This window comes from Myxocyprinus asiaticus, chromosome 9, assembly GCF_019703515.2.
Source record: "Myxocyprinus asiaticus isolate MX2 ecotype Aquarium Trade chromosome 9, UBuf_Myxa_2, whole genome shotgun sequence".
Classification (NCBI taxonomy): domain Eukaryota; kingdom Metazoa; phylum Chordata; class Actinopteri; order Cypriniformes; family Catostomidae; genus Myxocyprinus; species Myxocyprinus asiaticus.
Window position 1 is genome coordinate 5,681,591 of NC_059352.1, and position 14,852 is coordinate 5,696,442.

At 36.4% G+C, this 14,852-nt stretch overlaps 1 protein-coding gene across 16 annotated transcripts in view; it reads right to left on the minus strand.

The window, feature by feature from the left end:
• Positions 1-14,852, minus strand: part of LOC127446287 (matrilin-4-like) — a 37,621-nt gene that overhangs the window by 15,417 nt on the left and 7,352 nt on the right. The window contains exons 2-17 of one of the 16 annotated variants that reach the window (XM_051707067.1): positions 13,835-13,952; positions 10,959-11,522; positions 10,735-10,857; positions 10,523-10,645; positions 9,708-9,830; positions 8,164-8,286; positions 7,127-7,249; positions 6,563-6,685; positions 5,925-6,047; positions 5,292-5,414; positions 4,503-4,625; positions 3,744-3,866; positions 3,023-3,145; positions 2,201-2,323; positions 1,772-1,894; positions 692-814 (exon numbers count right to left, since the gene is read on the minus strand). In XM_051707067.1, coding sequence (XP_051563027.1) covers positions 692-814; positions 1,772-1,894; positions 2,201-2,323; positions 3,023-3,145; positions 3,744-3,866; positions 4,503-4,625; positions 5,292-5,414; positions 5,925-6,047; positions 6,563-6,685; positions 7,127-7,249; positions 8,164-8,286; positions 9,708-9,830; positions 10,523-10,645; positions 10,735-10,857; positions 10,959-11,522; positions 13,835-13,907 — 2,359 coding nt within the window. In that variant the 5' untranslated portion in view covers positions 13,908-13,952. The remainder of the gene's footprint in view (positions 1-691; positions 815-1,771; positions 1,895-2,200; positions 2,324-3,022; positions 3,146-3,743; positions 3,867-4,502; positions 4,626-5,291; positions 5,415-5,924; positions 6,048-6,562; positions 6,686-7,126; positions 7,250-8,163; positions 8,287-9,707; positions 9,831-10,522; positions 10,646-10,734; positions 10,858-10,958; positions 11,523-13,834; positions 13,953-14,852) is intronic. The other 15 variants (XM_051707068.1, XM_051707069.1, XM_051707070.1 and 12 more) reach the window with 15 other exon arrangements.

Consider the following 14,852-nt stretch of genomic DNA (forward strand, 5'->3'; position numbering starts at 1 on the left):
ATATACATATACACTCTACCGCAGAAATAGTACGAGTAGTATTGTAATATTCTATTTAGAACATAACCAATGATTTGAAAGTGCTACAGAGCCACAGTGTTGACACTTTTTGGGAAAGTCATCCTAAGAATCGCTTACTTATTGTCAGATCTGAACATTAATGGAACAGTTTACCCAAAAATAAAAAATCTAACATAATTTACAAACCCTCATGTTGTTCCAAACATGCATGACTTTCTTATGTGTAGCACAAAACTATATGTTTGAAATATATATATACCGGTCTGTCTTTTCAATTCAATGGCAGTTGAAAGCGACTCACATTAAAGCTTAAAAAGGACACAAAAGTACCATAAAAGTAGTCCATGAATTTTGTGCATCATATTCTATGTCTTCTGAAAACATACAGTAGGTTTTAGTGAGAAACACTAAAACCATGTGAGAACTTGTTTAATGCTAAAAACAAATCAAGTTCTCACGTCAATAGTAATAGGAGATAGGAGAAAATATTTTATCATTTAATTATTATTAACAATGGCAAGGACAAAGTATAAATTTATGCTATGGAATTAACAACTGAAACTTGTTTGGAAGGTAAACTGCTTTAAGAGATCAGCTTTAGGAATTTCCCCTAAAATTCAGGGAAATCCCAGCTGTAATAAATGTTAGTGTAAGCGAGAGAGTGCAATACTTCCGCAGGTCTTGCCATCGTCCTGTAGCAGATGGCCCTCAGGACAGATACAGTGATATGATCCTGGAGTGCTCACACACTGGTATTGACAACCATGTTCGACTGTGTTACACAAGTTATCCGCTGTAGAAGAAGACACAAAAAACAAGGCATGAGACACTTTGAAGAAATCAATTTCTGCAGACAGGCAGACAGACAGATAGATACTGTAGACAGACAGATCTACAGACAGATACAGTATATAGATAGACAGACAGATAAAATCATTTACTCGGGGTGCACACTTTAATTTGATAAGTTCAAAAATAATCATTTTTTTTATTTTTATGTTTTGCTGTTGAGATACTTGCAAAAAACACATTATGAATATGAACAAATACTAACTACAGAGTTTTGCTTTACATTGGCAGCAGACTGAGAGGAAGTCTGGTTATGGAATGACTGGGTCCTTTAAAACAAATGTCCAGAGCCTTTAAGGCAAACAAAAAAAAATTATAAACGACACGCTTGATAGTTTTGGCCTTTCCAGCTGTTCAAGGCCAAGGTCTGTGAAGTCCATAAGGCATGAAGAGGGGGCGCTTTCACTTCCATGACATGATGATTTTGAATAGTCTTAGTGTTTTTGAAAGGTCAAGTTAACCTTACAAAAGTGCAGTTTGGGTGAATGAATCAAATAATGCATAACTGGAAATTCTTGACTTTAAGCTCAACATATCATATCTTATCTACATGTTCTAAAGGTAAATAAAACCTTGAATGATAGTTTGAAAAGTTAATGTTTTCCACATTTCCTCTAAAAAAAGCAGATACATAAACATTAGACTCTTGTTGTTGCAATAAACAGACTTTAAAGGCCCCATGAAATGTGTTGACATACTTCTGATGTTTGGGTGGTACATATCGAAGGATTTGTCCCATTTTTTTAAAATAGCCAACAGGCTATGTTTCATTACGTGAACTATGATTTGTTGCAGGTGGTATTAGGGAGAGGGACAGTCTCATTCTTGAGGTAATTTAATTGGACAAAAATTTGTGTAGTGCAATCAATATTTTTAGTCCGTCCGTCCCCCTCATACATACACTGGCAGGTCTTTCCATCCTCCTGAAGAGTGTATCCCTCATTGCAGTGACAGAAGAAGCCATTGAGCACACTAACACACTTATGATCACAACTGTGATTCCCAAACGAACAGTAGTCGATCACTACAAGACAAAATCAATGGCAATATTTAGTAAGCAAACAGTACTTAACTGCCCGTGAAAGGGAAGACTGTCTATTTAAGGGGTTTGATCATAGTTCAAGCAGCTGGTAGACCAGCTGACCATAAATGACCAGCTTGGGCCACCTAGAAACCATGTAACAATTGAAGAATTAAAAAACATTTTGAGAACTAAACAAATTAAGGAGTCTGTAGCATAGACAAACGCAGCATACATGCATGATTAGCTTTGTGTTAGTGTTGTGTTGATCTGAAACAGTGATTATGTGGCCTGGTTGCCTTCACTAACTTGTGCAGGTCTTCTTGTCATCATTAAGAGTGTATCCTTCCTTACAGCGGCAGTTAAAACCTTTGAGCACACTCACACACTCGTGCTCACAGCTATCATTCCCAAATGAGCAGTAGTCGATTACTAGAACAGAGGACAGCAGGAAATGTACTTTAGAAGCAGTAAGCAGTGCAAGCAATAGACCTGTTGTCCAGTATGCAGTATACATTAAGTACACACAGACAAGCAGCGATAGCCCTGTTGAAAATATCAGCATTGCTGATTTTGGATGTTGGTCCCTAGCATAGTATACTGGTTAGCTGGTGCTCTTGCCAGACCTCTTAACTACGGTAGCTTAACCGGCAAAGGTTCCATGGTCAACCAGCTTCACCAGAAAGACCATGCTGGATGATAAACAGCATGGCTATGATAATCTATTTGCTAGACCAGCACAAAACCAGCATTACATAATGGTAATCATACAAATTGACCGTATGCCTTCAGTAGACTGGGAATATGCCGTATGAGTTGCATGGACTACTTTCATGACATTTTCAGGTGCGTTATTAAGCATTAAAGTGAGTCCCTTTATTCTGCCATTGTACTGAATTTAGCCAATGGGATGTCCCATTTCATTAAATGATTTCCTCTTGTGTTCTGCAGAAAAAAGAAAGCTACACTAGTTTGTCATTCCAAAAGGGTTAGTAAATACTGACAGTATTTTCATTTTTGGGTGAAGTATTCCAGATGTGTTTTTGGTTGTTCTGATTCGATGATCTGTATTAGTGTGCATATATACAGTAGCAGTGTGTGTGGGGGGTTCCATATATTGCCCTCACTAACTTTTGCAGGTCTTCTTGTCATCATTAAGTGAGTATCCGTCATTGCAGAGGCAGTTAAAGCCTTTAAGCATGCTTACACACTGGTGCTCGCAGCTATCATTCCCAAATGAGCAGTAGTCGATCACTGGAACAGGCAGAAAAAAGCAGACAAGCTCAAATTTTTGAGTAAGATGACCAGCCAAAGTAGTTGGCAAACAGCAACATTTTTGCAAGAGGCAGATGCAGGAAAACTGTAAAAACTTTTATAAAGTTTCTTTCTCTACAGTGATTTGATCATTTTTTTGATTTGGGGTATAGCATGCACCATCTGACATTCACTAAGGTGATTAAAGTCAACATGAAACACCATTCGCAACTGTTTGTGCTACTGTATTCTGCCGTATTTGAGTGAAACAGGATATTTAATGAGAAAATAAATGTAGGGCAGGCTTCTCTTGATCCATCAGGAATTGATTAGATGGTGAAAAGTGGGCGTTACATACCGCAATGGAGGGCTTGATGTCAGGAAAGTCATTACAGAGGCAGAGGAATTTATTAGATTTTTAATGAAAAGCTACACAGATCGTTATTTCTTTCTTTTGGAATAATGTGCACAATAAGATGAGTAAAGTGTATTAAGAAAGTAAATCAGGTCAGATTAGATTTCATGTTGACTTTAAGTATATGCATTCTGTGTATAAGTAGGTTTATGTGTGCAATTAGATTATGTGGCCTTCACTAACTTGTGCAGGTCTTCTTGTCATCGTTGAGTGAGTATCCATTGTTACATTGGCAGTAAACGCCTTTCAGGACACTAACGCACTCGTGCTCACAGCTATCATTCCCAAATGAGCAGTAGTCGATCACTAAATATGGATTAGATTTATTAGAATTTGAGTTGCAGAATATTGTAAATATTAGACATAAGATTACTTTTGCTTTCCATTTGGGTGCAAATTTTTAAATCCTTCAAAATGTTTCTCAAACGTCTACCACAAATATGTTAGAGAACTTGTTTTGGGCCATCACATGCTCTTATTGGGGCCATCAAGATGACTACATGAGTCTACTACTAAATGGCAAGATGGTGTATCAGTCCTGAATGAGGCATATAGTATTTTTGTCCCCAGTAAACATGGGGGGGCGGGGGTTGTTATTCTATGAACATCAATACATGGACGGATTTCACGGTTGCACACCATCACAGTGTTTACAACAGCGTCTCCCGCTAAGCACGTTACAATGCATTCCTCGCATCAATGTTAATAGGGAATAATGGGATGGCAGATGCCTCAAAACAGGTCCCCTTGGAGCTATGGGCCACTTGGCTTCAGCCCGTGTAAGCTTATGCGTTAATGCGCCCATGACCATCTTAGCAATGGATGGCCCAAATATTGATGGTGAACAACTGAGAAAAAAGAAGGGAAATCAATTTCTAAGGAATTAATTTAAATAAGTCAATACAGTGATTGTCAGATAAGCAATGTTGGGCCTTCACTAACTTGTGCAGGTCTTCTTGTCAACGTTGAGCGAGTATCCATCATTACATTGGCAGTAAAAGCCTTTGAGGACACTCACACACTCGTGCTCACAGCTGTCATTCCCAAATGTGCAGTAGTCGATCACTAAATATAGATTAGATGTATTAGAAATTGAGTATAATATCAAAAAGGGTAAACATTTCTCTTATATAAAAATGTTATGGTTCCAAAATGTTCTCAATTGTCAACAATGAATATGACAGAGAACTTGTTTTGGTCAATCACATGATTTATTATGGCCAATGATTTGTTGGGAGTTCTATCTCATTATTCAAACCATAGAAGTCTACATGCAACTAAATGGCACGTTTAGCAAGATGGTGTGGCTGAACCTGATGGAAGCTTAGAGTTTCTTTGGCCACAATCAGCATAGAAAAATGTGTTGAGTGCAAAAAAACCCAGAGGAACCATGGCAAGAGTGGTAACAGGACTGCATAAGCATGGTGAGTTGAAATTAAGTGTTTTAAGTGCTTTGAGAAAGAACAGAGCAGCGGTGGCTGGGGGAACGGGAAGGAGCTCGAATTAGAACCATGACCCCTATGGGGTCCAAAATTGTTGCCGTTCAAATTAAAAACGGTCTGCTACTGTTTAAAATGTCCTGACCAGCTTAGCAAAGGATGTCCCAAATATTGAAAGTAAACAACTGAGAAAATTTGCTGCAGAAATGAAATTCCTACGTGAGTGTATTCATAATTTCTAAGAGTATGTATGACTTGATAGTGAGATGAAGGATGTTGGGCCTTCACTAACTTGTGCAGGTCTTTTTGTCATTGTTGAGCGAGTATCCATCATTACATTGGCAGTAAAAGCCTTTGAGGACACTCACACACTCGTGCTCACAACTATCATTCCCAAATGAGCAGTAGTCGATCACTAAAAATGGATTAGATGTATTAGAATCACAGAATATTGTAAATATATCATTAATCTCAGTTATAAGATTACTTTTGCTTTCCATTTGGGTGCAAATTTCCAAATTCTTCTCAAACGTCTACCATAATTATGTTGAGGAACTTGTTTTGGGCCATCACATGCTCTTATTGGAGCCCTTGAGATGACTACAAAAGTCTACTACTAAATGGAAAGATGGTGTATCAAAACCTGAAGGAGGCATATAGTCTTTTTGGCCCCAGTTAGCATAGGAAAAGCAGAGGTTTTGAGTAGAGGTTTCCACTAACCAGAAACCCTGAGGAACATCTGTTGGTGTTTAAATTAGAAACACTCCATCTCTTTTTGAAAAGCCCTTACCATCTTAGCAATTGATGGCCCAAATATTGATGGTAAACATTTGAGAAAAATAGCAGGAAAATCGATTGTTAAGGAATTCCTTTAAATTAGTCAATAAATTGATTGTCTGATAAACAATGTTGGGCCTTCACTAACTTGTGCAGGTCTTCTTGTCATCGTTGAGCGAGTATCCATCATTACATTGGCAGTGAAAGCCTTTGAGGACACTCACACACTCGTGCTCACAACTATCATTCCCAAATGAGCAGTAGTCGATCACTAAAAATGGATTAGATGTATTAGAATTTGAGTCACAGAATATTGTAAATATATCATTAATCTCAGTTATAAGATTACTTTTGCTTTCCATTTGGGTGCAAATTTCCAAATTCTTCTCAAACGTCTACCATAATTATGTTGAGGAACTTGTTTTGGGCCATCACATGCTCTTATTGGAGCCCTCAAGATGACTACAAAAGTCTACTACTAAATGGCAAGATGGTGTATCAAAACCTGAAGGAGGCATATAGTTTTTTGGCCCCAATTAACATAGGAAAAACAGAGGTTTTGAGTAGAGGTTTCCACTAACCAGAAACCCTGAGGAACATCTGTTGGTGTTTAAATTAGAAACACTCCATCTCTTTTTGAAAAGCCCTTACCATCTTAGCAATGGATGGCCCAAATATTGATGGTAAACATTTGAGAAAAATAGCAGGAAATTCGATTGTTAAGGAATTCCTTTAAATTAGTCAATAAATTGATTGTCGGATAAACAATGTTGGGCCTTCACTAACTTGTGCAGGTCTTCTTGTCATCGTTGAGTGAGTATCCATCATTACATTGGCAGTAAAAGCCTTTGAGGACACTCACACACTCATGCTCACAGCTGTCATTCCCAAATGAGCAGTAGTCGATCACTAAATATAGATTAGGTGTATTAGATTTTGAGACTTTGACATGTTGTGCAGAATATGGTAAATATTCCATTAGATCCATCGCAGATATAACATTACTGTACTTTTGAAGTACAGTGTTTAGGGGCTTTAGCTTCCGTTCTTTCAAATTTTTCTCAATTGTCTACGATGATGGAGAACGTGTCATCATGTGCCTTCAATTTGGAAAACATATCTTATTTTTTCTGCCCAAAGAGGTCTACATACTACTAAATGACATTTTTACATAATTAAGAGTATGAAACCAAGGAAGTGTGTCAATACCTCTTGGAGGCATTGAGGTTTTTCACTCTCAAACATAATAGAAAAACCGATATTCCAAATACTGATATTTAACAATTGAGAAAAATAGCAGGGAAATTTAATTTGCAAGGAATTCCGAACAATATTTGGCCTATCACTAACTTGTGCAGGTCTTCATGTCATCGTTGAGTGAGTATCCATCGTTACAGCGGCAGTTAAAGCCATTGAGCACGCTAACGCACTCGTGCTCACAGCTATCATTCCCAAATGAGCAGTAGTCGATCACTGGAACAGGCAGAAAACAGAAGCTTTTGGCAAAGCAGGAACAGCAAACCACATCAAACCAACATACCAGCTGTGTTTATTTTGTTTCATAATAGTTAAGCTATTAAAATAATGCATCTTGTGCTTATTACTGTTTGGCTATGTACACTCCCAAAACATGTACTACAATGTTTTGGGAGTGACAACGGCATTTAAATGTGGGAGTGAATCACGCATATTGTATGTAATTATGTAATGTTTAAAAAAGTAACTGTAATATGACTAATTTAGTAATCCAGTAACTGGTAATATATTATCGTCAGTGAATTTTAGTAAAATGTCATAGAGGCCATATTTTGTATGTATGTGCACACTATGCTGCATTAATGTACAGTTGTCACTTCCAGAATTTTTCAGGAGTAAATTCAGTTGTTGAACATAGTTGTCCATAAATTAACACAAATAACAAACTCTGTGTGTACTGAATGCAATTAAACACTCAGAAAAGGAGTGAAAATTGTATTTGTACAGTACATGACCTTTGTGTTTGTGCAAAAGACTAGAATTATAGTGCAAAATAGAGAATTCAAGAATCTATGCAGACTGTGAATCACTTTGTTTTTGTACTTTCTTCCAACTAAGTGGGCTGAACACTGGCTTAATAGATAAACCAGCTGCTTACAGCAGGAAATGGATAGACAGATTGTGATGATGTGCTCTATTGCAACATAAGGCCATGCGCGAAGCTGTAATACATTACTTTCTTTTTGCATTAGAGACTGTGCCATGTGTTGGAAAAATGTTAGTTAAGAAAATCGACTGTGTCTAGCATGTAATTATGGGCTTGTTAAGTTGTGGTCTCTAAATAAACTTGTGAGTTCCCCATATGTGAGTGCGTATGTGTGTGTGTTTGTGTGTTCATGTCCCTCACTAACTTGTGCATGTTGTCTCATCCTCGTTGAGTGTGTATCCTTCACGACATTGGCAATAAAAGCTTTGAAGCACACTCACACACTCATGCTCACAGCTATCATTCCCAAATGAGCAGTAGTCGATCACTGGAACAGGCAGACAAAAAGCTATGAGGCATTGGTGATGAGAAAACCCATGCAAAATTCATTGCTGCTGTTTATGTTTGTATTTGGATATGCCAGCACAGAGCTAAAATGCAAACGTCCAAGAAATGTCAATTTCTTATTTCTAAGTGTTTTGTTTCAAGAGGGTACTGTATGTTTGGAATGGAATACTAACATACTGCATACTGCAAAATATATACTGTATACTGCATGCTAGTTTAAAAAAATAGTTGCAGTATGCAACAAATGTTTTAAAATGTAGTACGTAACTGCATTAGGTTATTCCAGCTCAGAGCCAATGTGAAATCAAGCTTTTTGTATAAATATACAGTACATAGCATGATAATACACAATAAAGTTTGTATATTGCATGCTATATTTCAAAAATAGTGTAATAGTGTACAGTATGCAACAATAAACATTTTAAAATGTAGTACGCTAGTTCAAATTGGCTATTCCAGCACAGAACTAATGTGCAATCAACCTTTTTTCTATAAAAAAAAAAAAAAAAAACATCCTACACAGTAAATGTTGTATATTGCATGCTATTTTTCACAAATAGTGAAACAGTATGTATAACATTTATTAGTGCATAATGCAATGCAGTATGCTACTAAATTTGGCTTTTCCAGAACAAAGTTAAATGTGCAATCAGCCCTTTTCTATAAAATACACATAACATAAAACAGCAAATGTTGTACACTGTACACTCTATTTATCCAAAATACTTAAATACTATGCAGTGTGTAACAATAAATGTGTTAGTATGCTGCTAAATTTGGCTAATCCAGCAACGAGCTAATATGCAATCATTGTTTTTCTATAAATATACATACTATGCAGTCAATGTTGTACACTGCATGCTAGTTTGCAAAAATGAGATAGTATGCAGTATGCAACAATAACTGTTTAAAACTGTAGTATGCAGCATTGTTGTCATGCAACCCTATGTTGCATGCTTACATCAGCAAGAGGTATCTAAATATCTTCTCAGAAATAAATATGTTTTGCATTTCTAATTCCAATGTTGTGTAAAAAAATATCCTAACTTTAGGTAGTTTGATCAAAATATTAAGTGCAATGTAGATGTAAAGGTCGTGGCTGATAACACTTTTGGAAAATTCGTCGAAATTCACAAAACTGAAGGTCATTTTTGGAAAATGTAGAATTTGATTTGGTTATTCCATAAATAAAAAAATTAAAACGTCCAAAATGTGCACAGAATACATACTGCATACTAGGAAGAGTAGTATTGTTGTATGCCATTCCAAACATCCCATGTGTCTCAGTAGAGGATGCCTCAAGTCTTCAAATGTTTTTATATGTACCAGTGTAATTTACAATATAACATTCCTCTAAAATTATAAGGGAGAAATAATTGTGGCCCAGTTGCCCTCACTAACTTGTACAAGTCTTCAGGTCATCATTGAGTGAGTATCCTTCGTTACAACGGCAGTTAAAGCCATTGAGCACACTCACACAGTCGTGCTCACAGCTATCATTCCCAAATGAGCAGTAGTCGATCACTGGAACAGGCAGAGAACAGTGAGAGAAGCTTTGCAATATGAGCAATATGTTGAACAGTGAATATACTAATAAATGTAAGTATACTATGTACTAAGGTACAAATAGCAGGTGTACTGTATATTTACTGTACGGTGCTATCTGGCTATGTTCGGAATGAAATATCAGCATACTGCTTACTGCGCAGTATAGAATGTATACTAGTAAGTATACAAGTATACTAGTACTAGATTAGTAAGTAATCTAGTAAGAGTTTTCCATAAAGACAACTTGCATACTGTGCGCAATATACAGTTGGTAGTTTACTATTCCGAACATAACCTTTGTTTGAATGCTCTTTGAATAGATTAATGTACAATGTGCCTTGGTGTTTGCATGCACTTGACATTGCATGTTTACATGCTTAAGTGTATGAATGCATACTTTAAAAATGCACATTGTGCACATGCACATTTTACACAATGTATGAAACTACATTGCTATGAGGGAAATAGTGAATTAAGCTATAAACATACACACTGGAGTCCAATGAAAAATGAACTATAAATATAATAGAAATTGAAATTGTGTATTAAATAAGAAAAAAATCATTTTCATTAGTGGTCCCAGACTTTTGGACCATTCTGTATGTGTTGTGTGTGTATCTGTACAATTTCAAATGGTACTCCAAAGATCACTTTGTTGTATCACTAACTTGTGCAGGTCCTCTTGTCCTCATTGAGTGTGTATCCCATTTTACAGTCGCATGTGAAGGATCCGGGTGAAGCGATACAGACCTGCTCACAGTCATGCTTCCCTTCTGCACATAGATCAATGGCTGCAAGACGCAAACACACACATGTTGAGCACCTGTGGAACAATAATCATGCCATACTAATATAATCTCTAGTTTGCAAGAGTACACACATTTGCATGTCTTGCCATCCTCATTCAGTCTGTATCCAGGCAGACACAGACACTGGTAGGAGCCAGGCGAGCTCTCACAGATGTGCTCACAACCATGATCTGATTCTAGACACAAGTCCATCCCTGCAAAAACCAATGCAAACATCAATACTGTGAATCACAGTGCAAGAAAAGCTAACTGCACAAAGCATTAAAGTCTTTATGTTCATGAAATACACAATTACCACAAAGCTTGTCTTGGAATTGAAGCCCAAACTGATGAATAAGGTCAAAGCTCTCCACAAGGAACACGTGATCCTCAAACGGTGGAGATGCCATTGCTCTGAGTGATGTCATATCGGCCCTGGCGACACCAATGGCGTAGATCTCAATCCCAGACTCTCTCGCAGCCGCCGCCACTTCGGCCACACGGTCTTGCGGGCGACCATCGGTCACAATAACAGCCACATGAGGAACATTAGGACGAGCGCCTTCCTCGGCGGAGAAGGCTACGTTCATGGCGTAACGGATGGCGAGGCCGGTCATTGTGCCCTGGGCCAATGGAATGATCTCATTGATGGCTTTCACCATCTGTGCAGTCTTGCTGAAGGCTTTGAGGGAGAACACATTCTGGACTTGGCTGGAATATTGGACCACACCAACTCTTGTAGCCTCCAGGCCAATGTCCAGCTCATGGATGATGTCGATCATGAACTTGCGCATCGTCTCGAACTCATGCGGACGAACGCTGCGGGAGCTGTCGATGATGAAGACTAGGTCGACTGGGCCAGATTTACACTTTGGTTCAGCTAGACAGAGTAGGAAAATGAAATTAACAACACACATAAAGACATTACTGACTCAGGGGTTATAAGGAAAGAACATGGTTTCTCCAGTATCGAAACAGTGTGAATATGCAATTTCACATAAAAAAAAATTATTAAGAAAAACTTGTGGAAGTTTCCCTGTATAATAAAAAAATCAAAAAAGCACGCACCTACAAAGGTTGTTTGAATCCAGATGGACGACCAAAAAATATTTGTACCAATAAAAACATGCAAAGTCAGCACAATGTGTCCCTATATAATTAAAACATAAATCCACATTCAGGCACTCATGTGGAATTTCAATATTAAAAATAATTTGAGGGGTTAAATCTTTATTATGTTTAATATTTATTATATTTATTTTATTACACCATAGACTTGTTCTGTTTTTTAAAGAATATATCTTGGATTAAGTAAAAATATATAAACATCCTTAAAAACAAGATATATTGTCTCAAGATACATTTATTCAAATTATGATATAAATTGTTGTTTTTAGAGAAATATAACAAAATTTAGTAGTAGGATTGTGCTTAAAAAAAAAAATTATAAAGATTTTTATAATCTGGCAAATAGGTTTTTTTTCTTCTTGTTTTATGCATAATCCATGCTGCATTTTGTTAGATTTCTCTGAAAATTTGACTTAATATCTTTTGGGTTTCAAGGAAATTTATCTTATTTTAAGAATGTTAAGATATTGTTATTGCAAGACAAGACAGAAAATGGGCATCTTTTTTTTTCCTCCTCTTTTCTCCCCAATTTGGCATGCCCAATTCCCAATGCGCTCCAAGTCGTCGTGGTGACGTAGTGACTCGCCTCAATCCGGGTGGCGGAGGACGAATCTCAGTTGCCTCTGTGTCCGAGACAGTCAATCCACACATCTTATCACGTGGCTTGTTGAGCACGTTACAGCGGAGACCTAGTGCATGTGGAGGCTCACACTATTCTCCACGGCATCCACACAAAACTCACCACGTGTCCCACCGAGAGCGAGAACCACATTATGGCGACCACGAGGAGGTTAACCCAACGTGACTCTACCCTCCCTAGCAACCGGGCCAATTGGTTGCTTAGGAAGCCTGACTGGATTCACTCAGCACACCCTGGATTTGAACTTGGGACACCAGGTGTGGTAGTCAGTGTCTTTACTTGCTGAGCTACCCAGGCCCTCCAACTGTTTTTTTCATTTAAAACGTAAACCTGACTAAATTTAGTTAGATTTATGCTTAAAACAAGAAAAAAGAAAAATAAACTTCTAGATATTAATATATTCTAGATATATTTTCTGAAAACAAGCCTTTTTTTTACATGATTTTCTTCTCATTTAAATACATCTTATTGTATTTTTTACTGCAAAACAAGACAAAACTGAGTTAGAAAATGTTTTTTTTTTCTTTTTTTTTTTTTTTTTGCAATGTTCCTCTATTGGCTAATGTTTTTTCTTGTTTTAAGCATAACCCTCACTAAATTTCGATAGATTAATTTTTTTAAAAAAGGAAAAAAAGAAAAGAAAAAACATTTATTTTTCAAATCAAATGGAAAACAAGTTTATTTATTTTTTAACTCGTTGTTGTTGTTGTTGTTGTTGTTTTTAAGCATAATCCTTACTACATTTGTTAGATTTCTCTGAAATTAGACATATTATCTTTTGTCATTTTGGTTCTCAACAAAATGTATCTTGTTTTAAGGTGGTTTAGGTCTTTTTCCTAAGAAAATAATTGGCAAACAATTTTTATTTTTTTCATCATGTTTTAAACATAAACCTCAATACATTTTGTTAGATTTATGCTTAAAAAAGAAAACATATATATTTGCAAATGAGGGAAAATAAATTTCATTCTAGATATATTCTATGAAAGTAAACCTTATATCTTGCATCATTTTCTTCTCGTGTAGATTTCTTGTTTTAGGGATGTTTTAATATGTTTACCACAAAACAAGAAAAAAATTCTGATCAAGAATACAATTTTATACAGGGCTGATTAAGTAATGTACATGGACCAAATGGAGCATTACAGTGTTCACAAAAAGAAAGCAAGTTCAAAATCCCACACAAGTCAAAACTTGACAGATATGAATACAGTTAGTTGTATCACTCAGCTTAAATTTATAATAAAATATCATCTATCAAACTGTAAAACTGATCTATTATAGTCGTCTGGTTTCTCAATAATAACAACAAAATAGTTTTACCACTAAGTGGTTAAAGTATAATATGACAAATGCTGAGGTAGTGTCTACTGCTGCTACTGTCAAAATGGATTTATTAGTATTATGATGGCGGTTTAACCAACCTGATTTTGGCCTTCCTTCCGTTGCAGCCATTATGACTATTAGCACGCCAACATACACCAACACACGTGTCATGTTTCGTCAAGCAAGGCCAAAACTCACCGCAAAAATCACACTTGGCTATAGGAGGAGAAGAGAAAGAAATTGAAATTGCAGGTGAAGGGAATTCCTTGCTTAAATGTCAACAGGGTCATTCCAATTATACTGTATATTAAACTTTCAGTTTTTAAAGATGGAAATCATATTAATTAGCTTCCTTACATCACAATTAAGTGAATTTCAAATATTTCACTAGGTTGCTTTAAGTCGATGTTGCCATTTTTGCCATGTCTAATTAGCTTAACATGAAAAATTTATAATAGAAACATTTCAAACAAAACATGTTTTCTTGGGAATATTTTTTTGATTGGTAATCTTTTTCCTAGGTCCTCACTATCACTTCCTATTTTGAGTCTTTTGAACCTTTAAAACTAACAAAAGCCAGTTCCTCAATGACATCATCCTCCAGGAAATGCTATCATTTTTGGAGAAAAAAAAACAAAAACTAATCAGTAAGTATCAGCAATGGCTTTTATGAATTCTGTGATGTTTTGTGATATAAGTTGGTTTATCTCACTTTAAAACATTCCATCCTGTTAGATAAACTTACTGAAATCGTTATATTATGAAAATTTCTAAAGAAAAATATAAAATTAAGTTTACACCCTCATGTAAGGAAACTCTCCATCCCTCACTTAGCATTGGCTAACTTTAGCTCTGTAATTCCACCCTGTTAGGTTCCACCCTTTTATAATTAATAAAGTTTAAGTGCCTAAGCTTGACCAGAGCACATTTGTGAAAGTCTGGCAAACACTTTTATAGGGATACTTCCTTAAATCACAAGTTCAGGCAATCACAAACACAAGCATATTCATTTTTAAAGTTACAGAGCCTAAATTGTATCGCTTAACAGGAATGACCCAACTACACATTCCAGTCAGAGCTTGCCATAAAACGGTCACTAAACAGATGGCCAACAGC